The 27,126-nt window shown below is 48.3% G+C and overlaps 3 protein-coding genes across 3 annotated transcripts in view; 1 reads left to right on the forward strand and 2 right to left on the reverse strand.

The window, feature by feature from the left end:
* The window catches only part of LOC310920762 (olfactory receptor 14J1-like), a gene marked incomplete at its 3' end in the record, with an annotated part of 1,005,486 nt that overhangs the window by 722,742 nt on the left and 255,618 nt on the right, over nucleotides 1-27,126 (reverse strand). The window lies entirely within an intron of this gene.
* The window catches only part of LOC310920778 (olfactory receptor 14J1-like), a gene marked incomplete at its 3' end in the record, with an annotated part of 303,434 nt that overhangs the window by 161,138 nt on the left and 115,170 nt on the right, over nucleotides 1-27,126 (forward strand). The gene's annotated exons all lie outside the window — the stretch shown is intronic.
* LOC310920797 (olfactory receptor 14J1-like) lies at nucleotides 5,856-6,788 on the reverse strand (the record flags this gene model as incomplete). The annotated part of the gene is made up of 1 exon (XM_083880856.1): nucleotides 5,856-6,788. One exon carries the CDS (start codon nucleotides 6,786-6,788, stop codon nucleotides 5,856-5,858), a length of 933 nt encoding a protein of 310 aa, XP_083736982.1.

Genomic DNA, 27,126 nt, shown 5'->3' on the forward strand with positions numbered 1-27,126 from the left:
ATTGTTCATTGGCTTATGTCTTTTGGCAGCAAATTCTTCTTTGTTCCGTCTTATGATCAACATTTTTGTCTTAAGCATCTATGAGAAGGCACAGCAACTTGTTACATATCTTCAGCTTCCATGAAGAAGCATCCATGAGAACGACCAACAAGCTATTGTGTTTGCTACTTTCTTGCTAATTCAAGGCAATGTAAGACACAGAAGGCACAGAACAAAACCTCATACTGTTCCCTGATAGCAGGGATTGTTCAAACCTCCTATCAATAGATTGTGGCCTTGCTCTTCTAAAAATTGTCGTCCTTGTATTTCTTGGTTTCAAGTGTTTGAGTCTTTGCAGCAGCTTCTCACGCTGCTTCATGTAAACAATATTGTGTTAGAATTTATCTGTATATTTTGCATTCTTGTTCTCTGAAAGAGAACTTGACTGATGGTCCTATTGACCAATGGAGTCAGGAGGTTGTAACCTCTTTGGGCCAATATTGGCCCTCTGAACAAAATGTATATAAGCCTTTGGAGTCAGATAATAAAGAGCCTTCCATGTTTGACCCTGATGCTGCTTCCTGTCCTCTGTGAGGGTCCACACCCATGTCGCAAAGTGTTGCCCCTCTAAGGGCAGGGGTAACAATTCAGCTATTCAGTTGCCCATATTCCCCTGCATCACATCCCATCCTGTCCCAGGCAGGAAGCCCCATCCAACCAGGACTTGGACACTTCCAGGGATTTGGGGGCAGCCACAGACTCTGGGGCCAACCTGGCCCAGGGCCCCACCGCCCTCCCAGGCTACAAGTCCATGCCCACATCCCATCTCAGCCGGGCCCCGGCAGCGCAAAGCCCTTCCCTGTCTCCTCTCCCTGCAGGCCCTTGCCAAGGGTCTCTCTCAGCCAGCAATTGCCGCTCCTCCCTGCTCTGGGCCGGGAGCTGCAGGGTGACTTTTTGCCCGTGCCCCCGGCCCGGCCCAGAGCCGGGGCCAGGACCTTTCCCCGCGCCTCTGCGGCCGCCGCCTCCCTTCGCCCGCAGCCCAGCAGACGCAGCTGGCAGCTCCCCGGGGGCTGCGGCTCCTTGCCAGGGCTGGCGCTGGGGCAGCTCCCACCCGGGCCCCGGGCCAGCAGGGCCAGCAGCCCAGGCAACGGCTGGGCCTGGGCCAGGCCGGCCCCGGGCCCCAGAGCAGCAAAAGCTCCTTCCCCTGCAGGCCGGGCTGGGCTCTGACCAGGCTCCCCAGGGAATGCTCAGAGCCCCGAGGCTGCCCCAGCTCCAGGAGCCTTGGCACACCCCTGCCAGGGATGCCCAGGCCCCCAGTGCCTGGACTCCATCATCCCTCTGGCTCCCTCTCAGCTCAGCCCCTTCTGCCATTCTCACCTTTGCACAGCCCTGGCTGTCCTCTCCAGGGGCTGACAGAGCTCTGCCGCCTGCGCCAGGAGCAGGGCAGCCCCAACCTTCCAATGTTCCACTGGCTCTGGGACACCCCAGCGCTGGCAGCCCCCAACATTCCCTGCCTGGAGACGCTCCAAGGGAAGCGTCAACAGCTGCCGCCACTCACCACAACCCACCGGCCGCTGAGCAGCCCCGGCCTGGGCCCCTGAGGATTCCTCTGCACACAGCTCGGACAAGGGCCCTTTGCCTGCCCCCAGCCTGCACCAGGCAAGGGTCACATACACTGACACAGCTCTGCCCTGACACGATGAAAGACTCTAAAACTCAGAGACAAAGTGAGTTTTAAAGTAGGTATGTGGTTTATTTGGCCGGGCATATGGAGGATACCTCTGCAAAGGCATAGCACCCCCTCCCTCCCTCCCTCATGTTTTCTTTTAACATTGAGGTTGTTACATGTGCTTTAAATTTCACAATACACCTGTGCATATTCATTCCTTGGCTCCTGCACTCTGTCCTTCATATGTTAATTGTCTTATCAGACTCTGGAGGTTGTCTTGGGTGTCTCAGAGATGAAGAAAACCGTCGTCTTCAGTGATGAACTTGTGACCCCGCTGCCCTGTGCATGCCCCCCAGTCCTCTGGCCACAGTCCAAGCTACAAGGCCAGTTCTATCTGGTTCTGGGATACAAGGAGCCTCGCTATCTCTCTCTCTCTGGCAATCCTGTACTCCCATCTCTTGTGTTGCCAAGCATCCTCTCCTTATCAGACATCCCTGCATTCCTTCTTGCTCTTCTGGCAATAGTCCTGTCCCTTCACTTCTCAAGCAATAGTACAAAGAGCAGCAAGTATTAGGCAATACACATCATCTGAATGCCTATTCAAAATCAATGTCTCCTAATTTCTATGACTCATATCCTCTAGTTTCCAATCCCATGTTTTAGTCCCCATTTTAAATAAAGCAGTAAATTCTTGTACTTAGTTCGAATTCCAATCCTTACCATATGTGTCTCTCAATGCCTTGCCATGTACTTGGGATAAAGAGTTAATGTTGATATTTGTTGTGACAGTTTCCAATTCCAAATAAGCATTACAATAGACAGTACTAAACTCATACTAATTAATATTAATAAAACAATGATGGGGTGACATAATGTATTTAGGATTCCAGTTGCAGTGGGTGAACATCCAAAAATGAATCCCACCAATTGTGACTTGCATCCTGTTTCACTCTTTGCAAAACCTTGTTTGTTTCTTTTGTGTCACAATGGAGAGTAATGTAAGCTTTCTCTCCAGTTTTCTAAATATCTCTTAGAATTGTGACAAGGTCTTGATGGTGGATTAAGTGTTTTACTAAAGTAAGGTTCATCCCAAGAGGTGTAGGTGACAACCTGTGATACTCAGACTTAACTAGCTGGTGAGACACAACTGGTGCTAAACACAGAAAGTCACACCCTAAAATCATAACATAGTTACAAATACAAAGATCAAAATTATTCTTGCCTGGCAAAGTTACATTATCGTTGTCTATTTCTATAAAAGCACATGCAGTTCTCAAACACACACAACCTTGACCAATACATACAAGTACAGTCCTTTGACTAGTGTTCGGATGAATTTCAAAGTGACAAACACCCTGTTCAGTATCAAGACATATGTCTTGAGCATCAATTGTGTTACTTTCACAAATGAATCCCTGTTTTTCCCGGGTAACACAGGATTCCAGATTCACAGTTTGCCATTTCCCATCCACTCCCCGTGCCCATGTCCTGTGTTCTGAAGGGTAGAGCACTGATCTCTCATGATTCAGTCCTAATGCTATAATGGGGTGAATAACATAAACTGTGGTGTTGTGTAGGGTGAGCACAAAAGCAGTAGCTGTGTTAGCAATTGGATCATGGGTGAAGTTTACCAAGGTCCACCAGGATGGAAATTTCTTTTCAAAATCAGTAGCATTGTCCCAGACAGCATTTTGAATCTCAATCAGAAAGGCTCCTTCACTTCCTTCTCTTATAATCAAGGCAGCTGTTGATTGCAGCCACAATTGTGCCTGCACACAGCTAAAAGCCAACGACACATTACCCTGAGCCATACCAAGTGCATCTATGATTAACTTATGCTCTTGGTCCTCTGCTTTTTCCAAACTTGGCATTACTTTTGAAACCTGCCACTGACTGGTTCCCAATGTCAGCAAAGATGACTGTAAGTGTTGTTTTAATTTTGTTAGGTCACTTGTCACAATGGCCAATTATTAATTAATATTTCTGAATGAATTCCATTTAGAAATCCCAGCCCTGTCCCTAATATTACAGTCAGATATTACAGGGCTGGACATTCTGTCCCTGGTGTATGCTTCCCTTTGCAACTATGCTGTCCAGCCCTCAAAGGATGTCTTTAGGAAGGAAGAGCAGGCTGGTTGAACTTCAGAGGTGTTAGTTTGCATTAGAATTCAACATGCTTAACATGCCATTCTGGATTAAACAGCAATTGCTGTTGGCCCATATTCCTTATTACATATGGGCTGATTTTATAAATTCTGCGTTCAGACATAGGTGGGGTGATTTGGGTTTGAGCTGGAGTGCTGGTATAAGTTGTAATGGGCTCAGTTGTGGCATTTATTTTAAATCTAAAGAAGAGCCCAATATTATCATGGGCCCAGAGACAAAACACCTGAATGGTCTGTTCTACGGTAAAGTTATACCAACAGTCCAATTCACTTGAGCAACTACAAACTGCCTTGTGTTTGTCTGTGGGAGTGGTTGAAACACTGATTTGGATTGTTTTCTTATGAATGGTTCCATTAATCAGCTGACATGCTATCATAATTTTTCCTCACATAGTCACTTGAAGTGACCACAACCATTGTTTTTGCCTTTATATAGTTGATTTTTGTTCATTACTACAGTTGATAGATTTAAATCTATTCAAGGCCTCATGGAAAAAGGGTGACACCAAGCTGGGTGTGAGTGTGGATCTGCTGGAGGGTAGGAGGGCTGTGCACAGGGCCCTGGACAGGCTGGATCCAGGGCCCAAATCCAACCATGGGAGGTTTCACAAGACCAAGGGCCGGGTCCTGCCCTTTGGCCACAACAACCCCTGCAGTGCTCCAGGCTGAGGACAAAGTGGCTGGAGAGTGTCCAGGCAGAAAGGGAGCTGGGGCAGTGCTGGACAGCAGGCTGGACATGAGGCAGAAGTGTGCCCAGGTGGCCAAGAAGGCCAATGGCCCCTGGCCTGGATCAGGAATGGTGTGGCCAGCAGGAGCAGGGCAGTGATTCTTCCCCTGTGCTCAGCACTGGTGAGGCAGCACCTCGAGTGCTGTGTCCAGTTCTGGGCCCTCAATTCAGGAAGGACATGGAGGGGCTGGATTGTGTCCAGAGAAGGGCAACCAGGCTGATGAGGGGTCTGGAACACAAGTCCTGTGAGGAGTGGCTGAGGGAGCTGGGCTTGTTTATCCTGGAGAAGAGGAGGCTTAGGGGAGATAAGGTAGTGTCAGGGTGCAGGTTGGACTTGATGATCTCCAAGGTCTTTCCCAACCATGCTGATCCCGTGATTCTCTGAAACCACCCTTGCAGCAGTTGCAGGATGCGGCCTTGACTTCCTCTTCAGAAGGTCCAGCAGCCCAGGTCCCTCAGCTTCTCCTCAAAGCCCCAAAGCCCATTCTGTCAGTTCTGCAGAGCCTCTGCAGCCCCTCCTCATTGCCCAGAACAGGGAGCCCCACAGCCAGACACAGCAGCCCAGATGTGCCCCCCTGGCCTGTGCTGCCTCTGGAGCTTGCAGACAATTCCTGAAGCACTTGTAAGACAATCCTGCTCCCCAAAGACATTCCCATGGTGTGATGCTGTTTGTCCCCAGCCTGCCCATGGCCACCCTGGGGCTGCTCATGGGGCTTTTCTGTGCTGAGCATTGGCCTAGGTGTGTTCTGGAGAGAGCCTGGGCAAGGAGCCTGGAGCCCCCAGGCCCTGCCCTGAGGCATCAGCGCTGCCCCAGCAGTGCCCATGGCCTGTCCCTGCTGCAGGCCCGGCACTGCCACCCCCAGCCCTGTGCCCGGCCCCGAGAGCCCTCAGGCCCTACAGCAACACCAGGGCCAGGAGGGCAGCGGGGCAGGGCCACGGGAGCAGCACTGGCAACACCAAGGGCTGCTGGTGCTGGGCACAGCTGCTGTGCCAGCCTTGATCTGCCCCCAGCTCTGCACACAGACATTGCTGCTGCAGTGACAGAGAAGGGAATAAAAGGGGAATCTCCTGTGCAAAATTCTGCTAGGAGATCCTTTGTTTCATTTAAACTACTGAGATCCCAGCCCTTTATTGACGCAGACTGGGACCACAGCCAAGGTTGACAGAAACAAACAAGAAAGAGCACAAACAATGGCCTTGCTTTGTGAACATCATTGAAAACTAAAACACACTGAAAAAAAAAGGAGAAGCGAAGCAACAAGAACTATCAAAGAAGACTTTTATTGCAAATGATTTTCAGAAACTGGCCAGCAGTTTAGTGTTTCTGCAATTGTCCAGTGATCAGTGTCCATACTGCAGCCTTGAGCTCCTGGTTCCTCAGGCTGTAGATCAGGGGGTTCAGGGCTGGAGGCACCACTGAGTACAGAACTGACAGGGCCAGATCCAGGGATGGGGAGGAGATGGAGGGGGGCTTCAGGTAGGAAAAAAATGAGGTGCTGAGTAACAGGGAGACCACAGCCAGGTGAGGGAGGCAGGTGGAAAAGGCTTTGTGCCGTCCCTGCTCAGAGGGGATCCTCAGCACAGCCCTGAAAATCTGCACATACGAGAAAACAATGAACACAAAACAGCCAATACATAAACAGATAGAAAACGAAAGAAGGCCAAGTTCCCTGAGGTAGGATTGGGAGCAGGAGAGCTTGAGGATGTGTGGGATTTCACAGAAGAACTGGCCCAGGGCATTGCCATGGCACAGGGGAAGGGAAAATGTATTGGCTGTGTGCAGCAGTGAATAGACAAAGGCAGTGGCCCAGGCAGCTGCTGCCATGTGGGCACAAGCTCTGCTGCCCAGGAGGGTCCCGTAGTGCAGGGGTTTGCAGATGGACACGTAGCGGTCGTAGCACATGACGGTCAGCAGGGCAAGCTCTGAAGACATGAAAAAGACAAACAGAAAGACCTGGATGACACATCCTGAGTAGGAGATGGTCATGGTGTCCCAGAGGGAATTGTGCATGGCTTTGGGGACAGTGGTGAGGATGGAGCCCAGGTCGGTGAGGGCCAGGTGGAGCAGGAAGAAGAACATGGGGCTGTGCAGGTGGTGGCCGCAGGCCATGGCACTGATGATGAGGCCGTTGCCCAGGAGGGCAGCCAGGGAGATGCCCAGGAAGAGGCAGAAGTGCAGGAGCTGCAGCTGCCGCCTGTCTGCCAATGGCAGCAGGAGGAAGTGGCTGATGGAGCTGCTGTTGGACATTTCTTCACTCTGGGCATTATGGACTGCTGAAAGAAAACGTTGACAAGCTGGGACATATTTCCTTGAGACAATCCCATTCAATTATTTTAGGAATCCTTTCGAAACTACTTCTCTTCCACTGGGGTACTTCACGAAATACTTTTAACCTCCTTTTTTTTCAAGTTCATCACAATTAAGCGTCCTTCAAAAATAAAGTGGACTTTTTAAAGTCTCTAGTTTCAAAGTCAATCCCTCCAAACCCTTCTCTCTTTCCCTCTAGAGCTGGGCAGGGAGGGATACCCAAGGCTGGTCTGACTCTCTGCTGCCTGGAGTTGTGCCTACTGGGAGCTGTTTCTCGCTATCCAAGCCTTGTCCCTGCCAGTGCTCCCAGAGCCCAGCCCAGCCCTGGGGGCTCAGCTCTGCCCTGCACACGCCTCCCAGCACAGGCCACTGCCCAGAGGCATCTCCCTGGCACCAGGGCCTTAAGAGCAGCTCAGACAAATGAGATGCTGCAAGCCAAGGTACTGCTGGTGCTGTCTGTAGGTAGAGGAGGGTGAGGAGGCACTTTCTGAGGAAGCTCTGAGGCAGATCTGCTCTTCCCCAGGGTGACAGTGCAGGAATCTCAGTGACACAGACAACCCTGACAGCCCCTTTCCCTTTCCTTTAGGCGAAAGCTGAGAGCAGCCCTGGCCATGCAGCATCATCTCCACAGCAGGAGGAATCTGCCCTGATGGGGGTTGCTCCTTCCACCTCCAACTTCTCCCCACAGTCCATGGGGAGCTCCCAGACAGGCTGAGAGCTGCCCCTGGCAGGTGGCAGATGCCCTGGCCTGGGCAAGAACCCTCAGGGCTGCAGCGCCTGCTCTGCACCCCAGCCCTGGGCAGCCCTGGCTGCAGCCCCAGCCTCAGCCCCTGCAGCCGTCCCTGGCAGCAGGAGCCGTCCTGCCCTGTCCCTCTGACGGTGCCCAGGGCAGCCTCGCTCTGGAGCACATCCTCCCGCAAAGCAGAAAGGGCAGCAGAGCCATCCTTACAGTGCTGTCAGTCCTGTCCTGAGTCAGCTTTAGGAGATCCCTGCAGCCACAGACTTACTGTGTCAGAAGTGGTGAACATTTCTCTGTGAATAATCTCAGAATTGTCCTTCCTGCTTCTTTGAGCCTGTCTGCTTCACTCCTCCCAGGTGCAGGCAGTGCCCTCAGCCCTGCTGGGCTGGGAGAGGAGCTGTTCCTCTGAAGAAATGCCTTTTTGTAGCTCTTCTTGGTGTCCATGTGCTGCCTCTGTGCCAGGAACCCAGCCCAGCTCAGCATCACTGACACAGTACAAGGACTTTAATGAGCCTCTTGGAGCTTTGGCGTTGTTTACAGTGTTGTCAGTCCCTTAGAGGGTCTTGAAAAAACTTCTTACAGACTTTACAGTAAATTGAAACTCCAAAGTTTCCTGAAGTTTTAATGGGTCCCTCTGAGAAAGTGTCCCCAGGTTCCAGTTAGAGCAGAACACTGGAGGCAGTGATGACAGGTGGAGACAAACAAGGCAAAGGTGTCTCTGATGCTGAGCAAACCTGCATGTGTATCAGGAATGCCAAGGGCCAAGGCCTGAGCCCCAGCCCCTGCCAAGGCACATCCTGTCCCTCCCTCAGTGCTCAGGGCTCTTCCCAGGCCACTGGGATGTGGGGATGTGCAATGCCAAGGGCAGCACCATGGGGCGGCCCCTGCCAGGCTGCTGAGCAGGGCCAAGGAGGCAATGAGGCCCCAGGGCTGCAAGGGTCACTTGTCTCCTGCTCATGCCTCAGGCCCAGGCCCAGCAGCCATGGCCCAAGTGCTGCAGGAGTTGGCTGTGTCAGGGCCTTGCAGCTGCTGCCCATCCCTGTGCCCTGTGCAGCCCAGGCTGTCCTACGGTGTCCATGCCCTGCGCCTCTGTCCCTGCAGGCTGTCGTCATCCCCCGGCTGCCCCACCTGGCTGGGCCCTTCCTTTGCTGACAGCTCTGCCTCCTGCCTGCCTCTGCCTGGCCACACAGAGCCCTGGGCTGCTCCAGACTCCTTCTGGGGGATGTGTTACACCACAGCCCTGCCCCAGGAGAGAAATTCCTTCCTCTCTTTTTCCAGTCTGGACCTCTCCAGGTGTTCTTGACATTAATTCTTTCTTTCTCTGGCTCTTCTCTCATATGTCTAAAAGATCCACCATCTCTTGAAACCACCCTTCCAACCTTCCCAGAGCCCTCCTAGTCTGTCCTCAGTCTTCACTCCACTGAACATAGAGCTCTTTTGTCCCTATATAGTGGTCCTGTGCTTGAGGCCTCACAGCCCCTCCTTGGGAGATCTCTGGACCATTTCCAAAGTCTTGCCAAATGAAAATATTGCCTTCATAGTCTAACAAAATCTCCAGTGGCCATGTCCAGCCTGACTGTCTGTTCTGGCTACTTTTGTCTTGGGGCAATCCTTGGACATACAGAACTTGGGAGGTAAAATTCTAATTTTGGCCAAAGCTCTGCACAAGAAGGCTGATTCTTTTCCATAGGATGGAAGGCACAGAGCCCCATGGTTTCAGGGGCAAATGAGAGGTTTCCGCCAGAGGCCAAGGCCATCCATTGCTTACACATTTATTTCTGAGAGATACCCTTGCATGTATGGAACTTTTTCAGGGAAGTATGAATTTTGGCAGTAGGTATTTTAAAGATGTCATATCCTTTTCCATAGGAATGAAAGCATGGAGCCCCAGTGTTCCATGGGAAGATGAGAAGCAGCCCTTGACATTCCAAGATCAGCTGGACCTGTCAGGTGGCCCCTGGGAGGCCAAACCAGCCAGAACTGTTCCATGTTCCCTTGGTTCTATGGTGCCCCACAGTGTCCCAATGGCCCCTTCGTTCCACGAGGCTCTGAGGTGTCACAATGTCCCTTAGTTACACATGGCCATGAAGGGTTTTAATGGTCTCCATGGTCCCACAAGGTCCCAAAGTGTCACCGTGGCCCCCCTTGGTTCCCTGAGTTCCCACAGAGTCACAATGGTCTCCATAGGGAGGAACCAACCAAGCCCCCGTGTCACAGGGGCAGATGAGGGGCAGTCACCAGAGGCCAAGGGCAGCCAGATTAGACGGTGCTGGCAGATTTTGTCTGGGACCTATCCCTGGATATAGGGAATTTTAGAGGTGAAATACCAATTTTGGACATGAACACTTGGAGGAGAAGGACGGTTCTTTTCCATAGGAAGGAAAGCACAGAACACTGATGTTTCAGGGGCAGATGAAAGGTGGCCACCAGAGGCCAAGGCCAGCCAGACCTCTCTGTCCTGGTAGCTTTTATCTGAAAGCAATCCTTGTATACAGGGAATTTTGGAGGTGGAATCTCACATTTGGCCATTTCTGTGTTGATAAGTAGGATAGTCTTTTTCCACTGGAAGGAAAGCAAAGAGCCCAAGTGTTTCAAAGGCAGAAGTGGAGAGAGGTGGATCCTGGGAAAACAAGACAGCCAGAGCTGTTTGTCCTGGCACCCTCGTTGGAACACAGGGGACCATTGTGACAAAGCAGGGCCCAGTGGAACCATGGAGACCATTGTGACACTAAGGAAACTCATGGAACCACAGTGACCATTGGGATGCTATGGAACCTTATCGATCCAAGGATCCATTGGGACATTGTGGTGCCTCATGGAATCAAACATCGTGAAACTTGGAAGCCTAATGGAACAAGGGTTTCTATTGTGACACTGCAGAACCTCATGGAATCAAGGTGACCGTGTTACACTCCAGAAGCTCATGGAACCAAGGGGCCATTGTGACACTGCAGAACCAAGGAAACTGTTGTTGACAGTACAAAAGCTCATGGAATGAAAAGGCCACTGTGACATGATGGAACCTCCTGGACCCAAGGGTTCACTGTGATTCTGTAGGGCCTCCTGGAATAGAGGGTCCATTGTGACACAGTGGGGCCTCGTGGAACCAAGGAGCCTCTGTGCTACTCCAGATCCTCATGGGTGCATTGAGGCACAGCAGGGCCTTGTTGGAACCAAAGAAACCACTGCTAAAAGCAGGGTAACTCATAGAGCCCAGGAGTCCGTTGGTCCAGTATTGTCTTGGTTTGGATAGACAGACTTTTACTGTCAGGGAAGGTTGGAGTCTCCCTTGGAATGTAAGCCCCCTTCCCCTTTTCCAAATTCTTATAAATTTTCAATTAAAAGGCTGTCAGGGAAAGATTTTGGTAATAGATATAGCTGTTCTTTACTAAGGATATTAAAAATATTAATGTTGTAGTACAAAAGAAACAAACAAACAAGGAATCCCAGAAGAAACCCTGACAGAGTCAGAAATACAACCTGACACCCTGTTGGTCAGGGCATTGGAAACAGTCCAAAGTCAGCCCTCCTGGAGTGGCAGATGTGTCCTGTTGGAAGCAGAGATGATGGTCCTGTGGAGCCAGGGGTCCTGAAGTGGGTCTGGTCTTCCTTTGGGAGTCTCGTGGGAACACCAGAGTGCCTGGTGACACTTGTGGCTCCTTTTTATCTGGGTGAAATTGGTTTGGTTCCTCCTCCCTGGATGGAGCATCTCACAATAGGATGATGAAATGTGTCATGTCATTGGTGGGCTTTTATGGTTCATTAACAGAAGATATTTCCATGGACGTAGTAAAAAGAGTGAACAGAGATAAGAAACAATGCCCAACCCAGTTTTAACAGCTGGCTTGTTATCAGAGAAGGCAGTTACCCCCTCCCTTCGGGAGTTACAACAGATAAAGAAAAATCTCTACAACTGGAGCTTGGGAGAGGGAATAGAATAAACTTTTCTATTGTTTTGTTTTGTTTTGTTTTGTTTTGTTTTGTTTTGTTTTGTTTTGTTTTGTTTTGTTACAAAACCCAAGACAAGTCTAAAACCTATGGAACCAAGGGGCCATTGTGACACACTGGGCCACATGGAACCAATGGTCTGTTATGACAATGAGAGGCAAGGAGACCATGGAGACACTCTGGAACCTCATGGCTCCAAGAGGCCATTGTGAGACTCAAGAACTTCATGGAACCCAGGGGCCCTTGTGACATAGTGGGGCCTCATTGGAACAAAGGAACCACTGTTGACTGTACAGAAACTCATGGAACCAAGAGGCTGTGGTGTCACAGCAGAGCCACATGGAACCAAGGAGACATTTAGGAACCTGTTGGGGGTTGGGTTTTCTTTCCTTTTCTTCCTTTCTCTTTCCTTTTTACTTATTTTTTTCATATTGAGTTGCTAAGGTGCACTGATGGCTGAATGCTTGAAATGGGGGGAGGTAGCCCAGCCACAGGGAAGGAGGGTGTCTGGTGTCACCCCTCTGGTTTTTCAGAGTTTCTCTCAGAGGGAAAGAGATACTACGAGAAGAGAGGCAGATAAAGGATGAGGCTGGGGCACTCACTCTCCTCTTTGGGAAGAAGATGGTGAAGCTGCTGCTTGGGGAAAGGAATTTCCCCACCACTGCTACAACCCAGCTGGGAGCTGCCTTTCTCCTGCTGCTGGGCCCTGCACCCCCTGCCCTGCTGGGACGTCCCGCAGTCCCAGATATCGCCGCAGAGTGTCTGATACATCTCGTCCAGCGCCCCAGGATTTCTGCTCATCCCTGCCCTTCCAGCCTGCTGCTCCCCAGAGTCCTGCCAGGGCCCTGGGATCAGCAGCCCCAGGGGTTTGTGCAGCGAGGCCTCTCTTCCATCCCTCCCGGCTGGGACAAAGCCGCCATTCCCACGCGCTCCCCGAGCCCGCGCCACAGCGCCCCCTGCAGCCGCGGGGGAATCATCGCACCTGCCCCGCCCACCGGGAGCCACCAGCGCCCCTGCTGGCTGTGACCGGAACTGCACCAAAGGGGAAACTGCCCGCGGCCGAGAAGGGCTCACTGGGGGCCTGGCTCTGTTTGTTGTTAATGCCACAGTTATTGTTGTTTGCTTGCCTTGTTATACATGCTAGTAAAGAACTGCTATTCCTATGCTCTTTTTTTTTTTTTTTTTTTTTCCCTGAGATCCCCTCCTAATTTCAAAAATTATAAAGATTTGGAGGGATGGAGTTTAAATTCTCCATTCCAAGGGAGGCTCCTGCCTTCCTTAGCAGACACCTGTCTTTCAAACCAGGACTGAACCTCATTGAATCAAGGGTTCATTATGACACTGCAGAAACAAGGAGGGCAATGTTTTCCCTATGGAAGGTGACAGAACCAAGCAGCCATTGTGACACTCAAGGGCCTCATTGGACCAGGGAGACAATGTTGACACTACGGAACCTCATGGAACTAGGGGTTTATTGTGACTCTGGGGTCCCATGGAACCAACTGTCCATTGTGACACTGTGGATCCAAGGAAATCATGGTGACACTACAGAAAGCTCATGGGTGCAAGGGTCCAATTTGACACAGCAAGAGCTTGTGGAAACAAGGAGACCATGGTCACACTACAGAAGCTCATGGAACCAAGGAGCCCTTGGAACACAGGATGGCCACATAAAGGCAAGGGGCCATTGAGACACTGTGGGCTTCGATGGAAAAAAGGTCACAGGTGATAGTACAGATGCTCATGGAAACTATGAGATGTTGTGACACTGCAGAGCCTCATGGAACCAAGGAGCCATTGTGGAACTGTGGGTGTTGTGAATGGAGAGAAAGAGCTTAGACAAGTCCTGCCTTAGACTCAGATTTCTGGCAGTAGCTCTGTTTGGAGCAGCCTGCACACGAGATTGCTCTCAGTTTCAGGTTCTTAATAATGGCAGATTAGGTCTATGACCAAATGAAATATTTATTTGACAAAAATATAACAGACTAGGTATAACAGTGGAATTAAATAAAAAGAACTACTAGTAGTCTAAAGGGACCCATATTACAGCTAGCAAAGAAACAGTATAGATTAGGATTCAATGTAACTTACCATCAGATTGGTGATAGGGTACACTTAGAATTCTTCTCTCAATTCCCCAGGAAAGTATTCTCAGAGTTCATGTCTGAACATGTGGGAGAAGTCCCTGCACATTTCCAGAGTGTATGTGGGAGGCTTCTATATCTGTGTAGCTTTTATAGTTGTAAAAGTAGTGCCTTTTCAGTCAGAAATCTCTGGCTTATCTCTCCTTATCTGTTCTGACACCTAGATGTTAACTCACACCTAGATGTTAACTGAGAGTTCTACTCCTAGCACCAGAGGAAGAAACAACTCCCTGGGTCATAACAACTACCTGACCAAGGTTTTCTCATCACTTCACATGGGGGAGAGAATGTCTGGAGCTGTCACACCAGCTGCAGATAAGCTCTCCTGTAGTAGGGGGTATGTCCTGCCACAGTGGGGCATTATGGAGTCAAGGACATCTTTGGAACTGAAACCCACTGGATAGAAACTTTTAAACAGAGTTTTGAGTATTTGAAAGCAGGTGTTCTTTATTACAGCATGCTGGTCACTTGGGCAATCCTTCCACCATTCGAGTGCACTGAGAATGGAATGAACAGAGTTTTTATTGCACACACTGATTACGTATTCATTAGCTATGCCCACTTCCTTTGACTTTTTTGATGTTAGATGCACCCCTTATCACAAATCCTTACATAGTTCTTTGAGCTCTGTCTTCAATGTGTAACGTCCTTTTTAGGTATCTGTTTCTTGACCCCCATTCTGGAGTAAAGGCAATATCCTTGTTTTGCCTAACTTCTGTTTAGTCAGCCTTGCAGAGCTGAGCTGGCATCCTGCTTGCACTTTGAATGACTTCTGTTTGCTGGAGTTACATCCTTTATCTGTTTCTCCAAGGCTGTGCTGTTCTGTTCCATTATGTGACAGTTGTAGGTAGGGTGACAGAAATCATGACTCAAGTCCTCATCATCATTAGACAAAACAGCCGAATTTATTCTTCAAAACTTTTTATATAGAGAGTTCAAAACTCTCAGCTCTAGACACTGATTGGTCTGAGTCTTAGCCCCACTCAGCTCCTTGACCAGTGATATCTCTTTTCTCTGGACTGACCATGACTGGCTGAGGTCTCTGCACGAGCTCTCTTATTCACCAAGGGGACTTCTAGAACAACCCAGGTCAGCTGAACTGTGAAGCCAGGGATACCACTAATAATAATAGAGGGTTGGATGAAAGCAACACTGTGGTTTTTATTTTGTGTAGAATGGTGGCTTATATGCATTTCTACATAGTTTACACATCCAATAGCTTTTTCATTGGCACACAGCAGAGGAAAGAATGCAAGCACACAAAAATATTTGGTTTACTTTTAAGGTGGCTAACGTGTGCCTATTAATAACTCTATTCAGTGACATTCAACACCCCATTGTTTTTCCCTGACACCTTAATATCTAATTCTAAGTGCACCACAATTTACTGAGTAATTTTATCTGTGTCACACACTTCAAGGCCTCAACAAGGCCTCAGGTCAGGCCTCAGTTAGGGTAGTCCAAGATCTAGATATAGATAGCTGTCTGAGCTGTTCATAAATTGAACGAGAGTGATTTGACAAATTCATGCAGCACAAGCCTTCAAATTCCTCACATCCATGCCCTTGAGCAAGGAGAAGGAAATTGATGGCAGCTCTGTTTTGGAGCACTGCATGGCGGGTGGTTTTAACATCCACAGCAAGTTCACTCAACATATTAGATGTTATGTTAATTTGTTCTGATGTCCAACAAGCTAAGGTTCGTAACTGGGTCAGAGCTTGTGCTGATGCAATTCCTGGGGCAAAAATTGATGCTACTATTACAGTTGGGGGTCCCCACAACAATACTGAAGATTTACAGGTGGGATCTAACTCAAGAACATTGCATTTGGATCATCAGGGTGTTTGTGAAAACTTTGTAATTTGATGAATGAAAGGAGCAAACAGGGTTAATTTCCCAAAGTAACATGGGCCCCCTGCAGGTCTCTAGGGTACTGCAGACCAGGCTCGATTCCCACAGATGAGGAAAATTCCAGGTGGTAATTTTCTTGCAGCATCTCATGATGGTGCTACAAGCTGTGTCCAATTGTTGCAGTACTCTGTATTGCTATAATACAATGGGGATTTAGGAAACAACCAAGTGTTGCTGACTTTGGATTGTCATACGTGGCCAAATGTCAAACAATAATTACTTGGTACAGAACCAAGGAGATCAAATTCCTGTGGCTCAGTACCTATTATTTTAAGATCTTGCATGATTGCAACAGATTGTGCTCCTAAATAATTTCTTGGGATTTTATGGATTTCACACCAAGTTTCAGACTAGGTGCAAGTGGACCCAATGGGCTGATGGCACCATGTGTTCCAAGCCTCTGTCAGACTTGGATATATTTTGGCTTGAGTCCAGTTTTTGAACTCTGTCATCGAAAGCAATGGAACTCCGATTAAACAGGTGCAAAAAGGACTGGACTAAAGACAGACTGTCGCTAAAGGCAGACAAAATGAATCTTGTCCAGTTCGATTGGTCCATGTGACCCAAATGTTTTCTCTTTTGTCAATGTCGAGCACTCCAAATACATTTCCTGTTAACACAATATAGAGAATAAGTAGTTCAACCCACAGCATTTTGCTGGTACTTTTGGTGTTTACCTTCAGTGTTCTATTAAAAATACTTCCAACTTATAATAACTTAACTTTTACAAATATAATTATACAAACTAGTTATTTCACATGTCTAAAACTTAATTCTAATTGGGGTTGGAATTGTTCGAAGATGTTCCAGGCAGGTTGTTGTCTTCCAGATTGTTTTCACTGTCCGATGGTATTCTTGCTGGAGGACACACACGGGTAAATCGACTTGGCACCCAGACAGGACCAGTGTCTGTGGACACACACAGGTATCCACAACCATTAAAAAACACTTGACTCGGCCCTTGCCACTCACCTGTATGCATGTTTTTATAATAAATAAAAAGTCCCGGAATTGCCTGTGTCCTCCCCTCTTTTACTGCGTGATGATGAATCACGACCACAGGTTCTTCTCGACCTTCTGCTAAACATTAATAATTCAAAGTAAACAATGCTTTTGACAACCTATTAACTACATCAAGGTCATCAGTCTGTTTTTGTTTTGCAAGATATTCTTTCAGGGTGTGGTTTGCTCTTTCTACAATTGCTTGACCTGTGGGAGAATGAGGGATCCCTGTGGTATGTTTCACCCCCCATTTCTGTATAAATTTGGTAACTCCCTGACCAACGTAGGCTGGTCCGTTGTCAGTTTTGATTTCCACAGGCACACCCATGACTGCAAAGAAAACAGACAGATGTCTTTCTACATGTAAAGCTTTTCCCCCTGGCTGTGCTCTTGCCAAAATAAACTTAGAATAGGTATCAATTGTGACATGGAGGTATTTCAATCTTCCAAATTCTGGAATATGAGGCACATCCATTTGCCACAGTTCTAAATCTTTCAGTCCCTTTGGGTTTGTGCCTAGCCCCAGTCCGGGCCCGTGATGACTGCACTGAGGGCAGGCACGCAAAATTCCTTGTGCATCACTCAAAGGAATCTGAAATTGTCGGTGCAAGGCTCGTGCATTTTGATGGAATGTCTCATGGCTGTTGCGAGCCTTTTCAAACCTGTTCTGAGGGGGAACATGGAGAACACAGCTGACTGCAGCATCTGCTCGTGCATTGCCTTCTCCCAAACCTCTGTTGCACTGATGACTTCGGATGTGCATAACACAGAAGACATGATGACGTTGTTTCAGCACACGTCTCAGTTGTAAAAACAGTTCTCCAAGACGCTGATTCTGGGTTTGCCTGAGGAGTGCATCTTTGATTCTCTGTACAAAGAATCTGACACAACATTGAGTGGTTCTTTGTTCCAAGTATGCAAAGCCCAACACACGGCTTTCAACTCAAGGGTTTGCAGTGTATCTCCCGCTTCACCCTTAATTACATGTTGCAGCCATTCTCCTTTTTGCTGCCAAACACATGCAGCCTTTTTTGTCTTTTGCCCAGCATCTGTAAACACTGTCCTGCCTTCCACTGGTTTCAGCGAACACAAAGGCCTTTCCAACCATCGGTGATGTGTGATCAGATGCCACATCGGGCCTTTTGGCTGCTTGTTGTGAACCACACATGCAAAATCCAACAACGCTTCTTGCAATGCAACTGAGTGTCTCAACAGCCATTCCAAATCTTCATCCTTCACAGGAATGCTGATGTCTGCTAGTTCTTTCCCGTCTATTTCTTCAATTCTGTCTCTGCCTTTTCTTATCAGTGCTGCAAAAGCATCTGTTCTGCTCATGACACGACACTTTGGCTGCACAGGCAGAAACACCCACTCAATTATGATTGCTGCAGAATCAAATTTTTGATCAGATCTGTTCTCCCCCTTTTTTTTTTTGCCGTTGAAAGACAATGGCAAATGGGCAAGCTTCAGCGTTGGAAAGGAAAAGTGACAATGGAAGAAGTTCTACACGACGGGCACTCCATCCATGCTGAAGCTTCTCACTCAGTTGTATTAAAGCTCCTTGTTCTTTGGGGGTACAAACTCATGAACTGTTGGCATCACTGCCACGAAGCCATGGCAGGAACGGTAACAAGTCATCATTGGTAATGACTACAGTGGTTCGAACCCATTGCAGGTCTCCAAAAAGTTTCTGAGCATCATGCAAAGTGGTAATGTGGTCATATAAGGTAACTTTCTGGGGACAGATCTACGCATCTGTGATCAGCCAACCTAAGTATTTCCAAGGGGCTGATTGTTGTATTTTTTCTGGCGCAACTATCAGTCTTTGATGCTCTAATTGTGAAATCAGCCAGTCTATTTTTGTCTTTGGCAGTGATCACTTTGTGGCAATGAGAATGTCGTCCATGTAATGATATATTAGAGCATCGGAAAAGCATTGACAAATTGGTTGCAAGGCCCAGTCAACAAACAACTGACACATACATGAAGAATTTCTCATGCCTTGTGGTAAAACAACCCACTCATATCTTTTTGTTGGAGCCATTTTGTTAATTGATGGCACTGTAAAAGCAAAGCATTGAGTGTCCTGTGGGTGGAGCAGAATGATAAAGAAACAGTCCTTTAAATCAATGACAATGATGCTCCACCCTTGCGGTATCAGGGTTGGTGCTGGCAGGCCAGGTTGCAAGGCACCCATGGCCTGCATCTGTTCATTGACTTTTTGCAGATCGGGCAACAGTCTCCATTTACCTGATTTTTTCAGAATGACAAAAATTGGAGTGTTCCATGGGCTAACAGATGGTTGAATGTGTCCAGCATCAAGTTGTTCTTGAATCAGCTGTTCTGCAATTTTCAGCCTTGTTTCAGTCATGGGCCACTGCTTGACCCATACAGGGTTGTTGGTCAACCAAGGGATCTTTAGAATGGGTGGCTGCTCTGCAGTGGCCAATAGGAAAAATGTTGATCTGTGGTTAAAACCAAACCAAGCTGGGAAAACACATCTCTGCCCAGCAGTCCTCGAAACCTGACAGGCAAACGCATGACGTACAGTCTTGCTACAATAACTCGATCGTTCTTAAAACTGATGCGAATGGGATCTGCGCTGATTGCAAAAATTCTCATTTCACCCATTCCGACAATGTGGTTGGTCGGAGCCTGCAAAGACCAGTCATGAGGCCAATACAATTGATTCAGTATAGAAACATCTGATCTTATGTGTAGGAGTAGTTTTAGCTTAATTCGATGAGAACCACACTGCAAGCGCACCATTCTGAATGGGCTATTTGTCAAGTCCAAAGTGAAGAAGATATCATGGCCAGTGGAGCCAAAGCCTCCATCCATTCCTTGTTTTTCATGTGGCTCTCTTGGATGTTGGTGATGTGGTAAGATATTTTCAAGAGCTACAATTTGAGCAAATATGCTGCCCTTTGGAATTGTCACCGGTGGTGGCAAGGCATAAGCTAAAATTTGAAGTTGTCCAGTAAAATCTGCATCAATGAGTCCTGGGATCACAATCACACCTTGTTTGCTTGTGGAGGATCTGCCAAGGAGAAAACCTCCAATGAGAGACGTGACACTGTACATTGGGCCACAGACATTGGCGGAAATCATTGTAACTTCTTTATCTTGTAGAGTGACTTCTGCAGTTGTTTCCACATCCACACCAAGACTCCCCCAAGTGGCAGGCTTGTTTCTAATTAAAAATCCATTGCTGAGATCTTCTGGGTCAGGGCATCGATTTGTGTCTTCACGTAATGCCACAACGCGCTGCGTTTGAAGTTTCCCGATCTTCGGCAAACCTCAGTGGCATGATGGTCAAGGTGGCATTTTTGGCACCACAAAGGCTTTTGACAAACTGTCTAACATGACTTGTGTCGCCACATCAATAACAAGTTACATTAATTGGTTTGTTGCCATGTGAAGACTTGATCTTGGATTTGCCATTTGCCAAAGCAGCAGCAATGATGCGTCCTTAGTGTTTGATTGCATTGTGCATGGTTGCCATGAATGCTGCATTCTGACTATTTTGTTCTGCTCGACTTGCTCTCATTAACATTTCATCAACAGGGCTTCCCTGAAGAAGTGTGGCTAGAACGGTTCTGGTGCGTGAATTGGCATTTTCAAAAGCTAAAGAACAAAACAGATGATCTTGCACATTTGCTGTCAAATCTGTTGCATCCTTCAAAGCAGCTGCCAATCTGTCTATAAATTGTCCATAAGGTTCAGTGGCTCCTTGTTTTATGCTGGAGTAAAGTGATGATTTTTTCTTATCTGGGACAAGCAGTATGGCTCTGAGAGGTAGCGATTGAGCCAACTGATGCATTTCGACAGGGTAGGTGAGCTGCACAGCAGATGAAGTGTATGTTCCATGCCCAGTTAACATGTCGGGCTGGATTGCATAAAACGGATCACCCACTTGTTGATGCTTGTTGGCTTCTTCTGCAGCCAGGCGCTTCCATTCTAGCTCAAAACTGAGAAGCTGCAATGGTGTGAGAAGCAATGATGCAATGCTGGTACAGTCAGCTGGGCAAAGGAGGTCAGCGGTGTAGATGCAATGAATAATGTTTTTGCTGCCTCTGATCTGAGTCCGTACGTTGTGACGGTCTCCTTGGCTTTCTGGAGCATATTCCAGTCGTATGGTTCCCATCTTGCAGTGCCATTGGCAATTAAAACAGGACAGCAGAGGGCATTAGCTGCATCCCAGTCTCCATCCATGACTGCTGCTTTGGCAATTGCAGCTCAGTGTTTGTCAATTGGATTTATTGCAAAAGCTGGAATTAACACTAAACAAACAGGTGTCATTGCTGGTGAAGATAGAACGAGGCTATGGTCCCTCTGGGCTCTAGGTTGAAGGCTTGCAGCTGTTTGTTGCTCTCTCATCTGTCATGATGGTGTGACAGTTGAGCAAGTTTGGAGATGACTTGATGCAAATTGGATGAATGCTGTTTGTGTGGTGGGGCAGTGACACACTGGGATTGTCTTTGTGATCGCTGTCTGCCACGGGCTGCAAAAGCAGTCACTTGACTGTCTGAAGCTTCTGAATCAGTGTCAGAGGGGAGAGGGCACCCTGTTGGTCTGGGGCTGTGTGACCGCATTGGTGTCCCTGTTCTTGCAGCTGCTGTTGCTATTGTTGCCATGTGTGCTGTGGTTGCCAGGCGCTGTGGAGCCCGCTTCTCCCCCACGGGGGAGAGTGAGTGCCCGGTATCGCTGTGTGCCGCCGCGCGCCGGCGGGTGACGCGCTCCCTTTGCTCTGGGTCACTCTGTGCCCGTGTGCGCTGACGGAGGGTCAGCTCTGCACGTGCCGCCACGTCACTCTGGTCTCTGCCTCACGTTCTGCCTCTGTGCTGCGTCACTTGGGACTGCCTATCTCCGCTCTCGGCTCCCCCTGAGTCCCCGCCTGTCTCCACGCCCACAGAGTCTGGAGGCTGAGCCATTTCCTGTTCGCTCTCACTCCATCTCAGTGGCGGATGGGGACAAGTCCTCTGCCTGAGTCACATGATCAAGGAAATCCTGTGGGGTGGGGCTGACGGGTGTGCTCAGACCATGAATCAGACAGTTGTAAATGCTGAAAAGTTTCACGACTTTGGGGTGCTTTTGAGATGGGAGGGACGGGATTTCTGTTTTTGCCTGTCCTGCCCCTTCGAAAGCCTGGATCGCTGTCACAGCCGCTTTTTTCTCAGCAGAGGCAACTTGCAAGGTATGATGCACCTTCCACCATACAACACCAAGCTCATAGGCACTCTTTCCATCTTTCCCTCCGGAAAGTGCCGAGTTCCAAAGCAGTTCTCCAACTTCCCTCCATTCCGCGGTCCTGAGTATCAAGAATGGCTCATGTAACTTTCCTTTTTTCCTGGCCCACTGGGCCAACTGCTCTAACTTCCTTCACTTTTTCTCCTCTCTTAGGGAGGATATTTAAAAGAAGCCGCACTGCTGCACTGAGATCGGCGTCCATGTTAGCTCTGATCCTTCTTTCCCCACTGCAGCTCACCTTCCTCCATGGAGTGGCGCTGACGTTTTTCTTCAGGGTCAGATGACCATCGCCGTGGTTCCAACCCCCCGCTCCTTTCCTCTCAGTCCGTCCGGTCTTGGTCCACTCAGCTTAGAAGCCTGGTCTGAGTCAAGTCCAAGCAAGGAGTCTTCCAGTGAGGGATCTTTTAGTATCTAAACTTGACCCCTTGAGGACTCTTTACATTCAAACTGTAATCCTCAATAAAACTCACATCTAGACGATTTCAAGCATTTAAGCAAAAGTTTTCACATACAGCAAATCTAAACGCATTTGAGCAAAAGGCATCCCTGTTCAGGTGCCACTATCTTGCCAGGGTTACCTTAAATATAAGAGAGGGTTGGACAAAAGCAACACAGGTCCGACCACTGTGGTTACCACTATGTTCTTCTTTTATTTCGTTCAGAATGGTGGCTTATATACATTTCTATATAGTTTACAAATTCAATAGCTTTTTCATTGGCACACAGCAGAGGAAAAAATGCAAACACACATTATTTAGTTTACTTTTAAGGTGGCTAACACGTACCTATTACAACTCTATTCACTGACCTTCAACACCCCATTATTTTTCCCAAACACCTTAATATCTAATTCTAACTGCGCCACAAGCTTTACTAAGTAATTTTAACTGCGTCACAGGCTTCAAGGCCTCAACAAGGCCTCAGGTCAAGCCTCAGTTAGGGTAGTTAGAGGTCTAAATATAAATCATGTCCTCCTTTCCTGAGGAAATCTGTAACAAATAAGAGAGCTCATGCAGAGATCTCAGACAGTCATGGTCAGTCCAGAGAAAAGAGATATCACTGGTCAAGGAGCTGAGTGGGGCTAAGACTCAGATCAATCAGTGTCTAGATCTAGGAGTTTTGAACTCCCTATATAAGAAGGTTTTGAACAATAAAACTGGCTGTTTTGTCTCATGATCAAGAGAACTTGAGTAATGATTTCTGTCTCCCTACCTACGACTGTCACGTAATAGAACAGCACAGCCTTGGAGAAACCGATAAAAGATTTAACTCTGGCAAACAGAAGTCATTCAAGGTGCAAGCAGGATGCCAGCTCAACTCTACAAGGCTGACAAAACAGAAGTTATGCAAAGCAATATAACTGCCCTTACTGAAAAGTGGGGGTCAAGGAACAGCCAGCCAAAAAAGACACTGGATAATGAAGACAGAGCTCAAAGAGCCACATAAGAACTTTGGCTAAGGGATGCAATTATATCAAAGTAAGTGGGGATAGCTCATGAATGTGTAATCACTGTGTGTGATAAGAACTCTGTTCATTTCATGCTCAGTGCACTCGAATGGTGAAAGGATCACCCAAGTGACCAGCACACTGTAATAAAGAACACCTGCTTTCAAATACTCAAAACTATGTTTAAAAGTTTCAATCCAGCAGCTTTCAGTACCAATGGTGTCCTTGACTCCATTGTGCCCCCCTGTGGCAGGACATCCCCCCTACTACAGAAGAGCTTATCTGCAGCTGGTGTGACAGCTCCAGACATTCTCTCCCCCATGTGAAGTGATGAGACAACCTTGGCCAGTTAGTTGTTATGACCCAGGGAGTTGTTTCTTCCTCTGGCACTAGGAGTAGAACTCCCAGTAAAAAACTGGGTGTGAGAACAGATAAGGAGAGATAAGCCAGAGACTTCTGACTGAAAAGGCACTACTTCTACAACTATAAAAGCTATGCCATTTTTCATGGAGGTAGAAGCCTCCTACATACACTCTGGAAACATGCAAGGACTTCTCCCACATGCTCAGACATGAACTCTGAGGATACTCTCCCAGGGAAATGAGAGAAGAATTCTATGCATACCCAAACCCAACTTGATGGTAAATTACATTGAATCCTGATTTATGCTATTTTTCTAGCTTTAATATGAGTACCTTTAGTCTACTTGTAGTTCTTTTTCTTTTATTCTGCTGCACTATGCAATCTGTTAAATTTTTGTCTACTAAATAAATAATTCATTTTATCATACTCCGTGTCTGCCATTATTAAGACTTGCAACTGAGAGCAATCTGGGGTGCAGGCTCCTCCAAACAGAGCTACTGCCAGAAATCTGAGTCAAAGGCAGGACTTGTCTAAGCTCTGTCTCTCCATTCACAACACCCACAGTTTCACAATGGCTCCTTGGTTCCATGAGGCCCTGCTGTATAACAATGGAGCCTTGGTTCCATTAGGTTCCGTACTGTCAAAAAGGCCTCCTTAGTTCTGCTCTGCCACAATGCTCTCCTTGGTTCGAAGAGGCCTTGGTGTGTCCCAAGAGCCCCTTGGTTCCATGTACTTCTCTAATGTCCCCATGGTCCCTTAGATTTGCAGTATGACAATGGACAATTGCTTAAAGCAGCCCCACTGTGTCACAATGAATATTTGCTTCTATGGGGCCCCACAGTGTCATCATGGCCTTTGATTCCATGAGACCTCGCTGTATGACAATGGACTCTTGGTTCCATGAGATTTTGTACTGCCAACAATGGTCTCCTTGGTTCTGTAGTGTGCAAATGGCTGCCTGGTTCCATAAGGGTCCTCAGTGTCCCAGTGGTCTCCTTGGATCCATGAGGCTCTGCAGTGTCACAATGCCCCATAGTTTCCATCAGCATCCGTACTATCATCCTGTAGATGCTGAATGTGAGAAATCAGGCAGCAGCAGAGTGTCTGTCACTCAAATTTTTCACACTGGCCTGAGAAATCATTGTGTGAGAAACTGTGAGGAGGATTTCAAACAGTCCTTGGAGAAAGCTAAACAAGCCTTGCAGGTGTTGTTTGTCTGCCAGTTGTTTACTTGTAAGAAATGTTTGAGGGGTGTTTTTCCTAACTGTGCAATGATAGTAACATGTTGCTTTACTGTCCAATGAAGTTTTATTCCTTTGGAAGTGTCTATAAAAGAGGATTTCAAAGAGTAAAGCTCGCTCTCACTTGCAAACAAGCCTGAGAGTCTGTGAGTTGTTTCTACCACCATTTCTAATTAGAGCAACATCACCCGTGTCCTTTTTTCCATCAAGCCCCACAGTGTCTCAATGTCCTCTTGCCTTTATGTGGCCATCCTGTGTCACAACGGCTCCTTGGATCCATGAGCTTCTGTAGTGTCACCATGATCTCCTTGGATCCACAGTGTCACAATGGAAAGCTGGTTCCATGGGACCCGAGAGCGTCCCAAAAAACACTTTAGTTCCATGAGGTTCTGTAGTGTCACCATTGTCTCCCTGGTCCAATGAGGCCCTTGAATGTCACAATGGCTGCTTGGTTCTGTCAGCTTCCATAGGGTCAACAATGGTCTCCTTGTTTCTGCAGTGTCATCATGAATCCTTGGTTCCCTGAGGTTCAGTCTTGGTTTGAAAGACAGGTGTCTGCTAGGAAAGGCAGGAGCCTCCCTTGGAACGGAGAATGTAAACCCCTCCCTCGGAATCATTATAATTTTGAAATTAGGGGGTTCTCAGGCAAAAAAAAATGAGAATAGGAAACACAGTTCTTTACTAGCACGTGTTACAAGGCAAGCAAACAACAATAACTGTGGCATTAACAACAAACAGAGCCAGGCCCCCAGTGAGCCCTTCTCGGCCGTGGGCAGTTTCCCCTTTGGTGCAGTTCCGGTCACAGCCAGCAGGGGCGCTGGTGGCTCCCGGTGGGCGGGGCAGGTGCGATGATTCCCCCGCGGCTGCAGGGGGCGCTGTGGCGCGGGCTCGGGGAGCGCGCGGGAATGGCGGCTTTGTCCCAGTTGGGAGGGATGGAAGAGAGGCCTCGCTGCACAAACCCCTGGGGCTGCTGATCCCAGGGCCCTGGCAGGACTCTGGGGAGCAGCAGGCTGGAACGGCGGGGTTGAGCAGAAATCCTGGGGCGCTGGACGAGATGTATCAGACACTCTGCGGCGATCGCTGGGACTGCGGGACGTCCCAGCAGGGCAGGGGGTGCAGGGCCCAGCAGCAGGAGAAAGGCAGCTCCCAGCTGGGTTGTAGCAGTGGTGGGGAAATTCCTTTCCCCAAGCAGCAGCTTCACAATCCTCTTCCCAAAGCCAAGAGTGAGTGAGAACCCCCAACTGCCCCAGCCCTGTCCTTTACCTGCCTCTCTTCTCATGATATATCTGTCCCTCGGAGAGAAACTCCCAGAAACCAGAGGAATGACACCAGATACCCTCCTCCCCTGAGGCCTGGGCACCTCCCCCTGTCTCAGGCACTCAGCCATGAGTGTGTCTTAGCAAATCAATGGGAAATGATTCCACAAGTAAAAAGAAAAGGAAAAGAAAGAAAAGGAAAGGAAACCCAACCCCCAACAGGTTCCTAAATATCACTGGTCCCCTTGGTTTCATGTGACCCTGCTGTGTCACCGCAGCCCCTTGGTTCCATGAGTTTCTGTCATCAATGGCTCCTTTGTTCAAATGAGGCCCCGCTATGTCACAATGGCCCCTGGGTTCCATGAAGTTCTTGAGTGTCACAAAGGCTCTTTGGTTCCATGAGGCCCCACTGTGTCACAAGGGACCCTCTATTCCAGGAGGCCCTACAGAGTCACAGTGGACCCTTGGGTCCATGAGGTTCCATCATGTCACAGTGGACTTTTCATTCCATGAGCTTTTGTACTGTCAACAACAGTTTCCTTGGTTCTGTAGTGTCACAATGGCCCCTTGGTTCCATCAGCTTCTGTAGTGTAACATGGTCACCTTGATTCCATGAAGTTCTGCAGTGTCACAATAGAAACCCTTGTTCCATCAGGCCTCCAAGTTTCACAATGTTTGATTCCATGAGGCACCACAATGTCCCAATGGAGCCTTGGATCTCTGAGGTTCCATAGCATGCCAATGGTCACCGTGGTTCCATGAGTTTCCTTAGTGTCACAATGGTCTCCATGGTTCCATTGGGCCCTGCTTTGTCACAATGGTCCCCCGGGTTCCAACGAGGCTGCCAAGACAGACAGGTCTGGCTGTCTTGTTTTCCCAGGATCCACCTCTCTCCTCTTCCGCCTTTGAAACACTTGGGCTCTTTGCTTTCCTTCCTGGGGAAAAGAACCATCCTACTTATCAACCCAGAAACGGCT

The sequence above is a fragment of the Zosterops lateralis genome (assembly GCF_965231275.1).
Source record: "Zosterops lateralis genome assembly, chromosome: 31".
Taxonomy (NCBI): Eukaryota; Metazoa; Chordata; class Aves; order Passeriformes; family Zosteropidae; genus Zosterops; species Zosterops lateralis.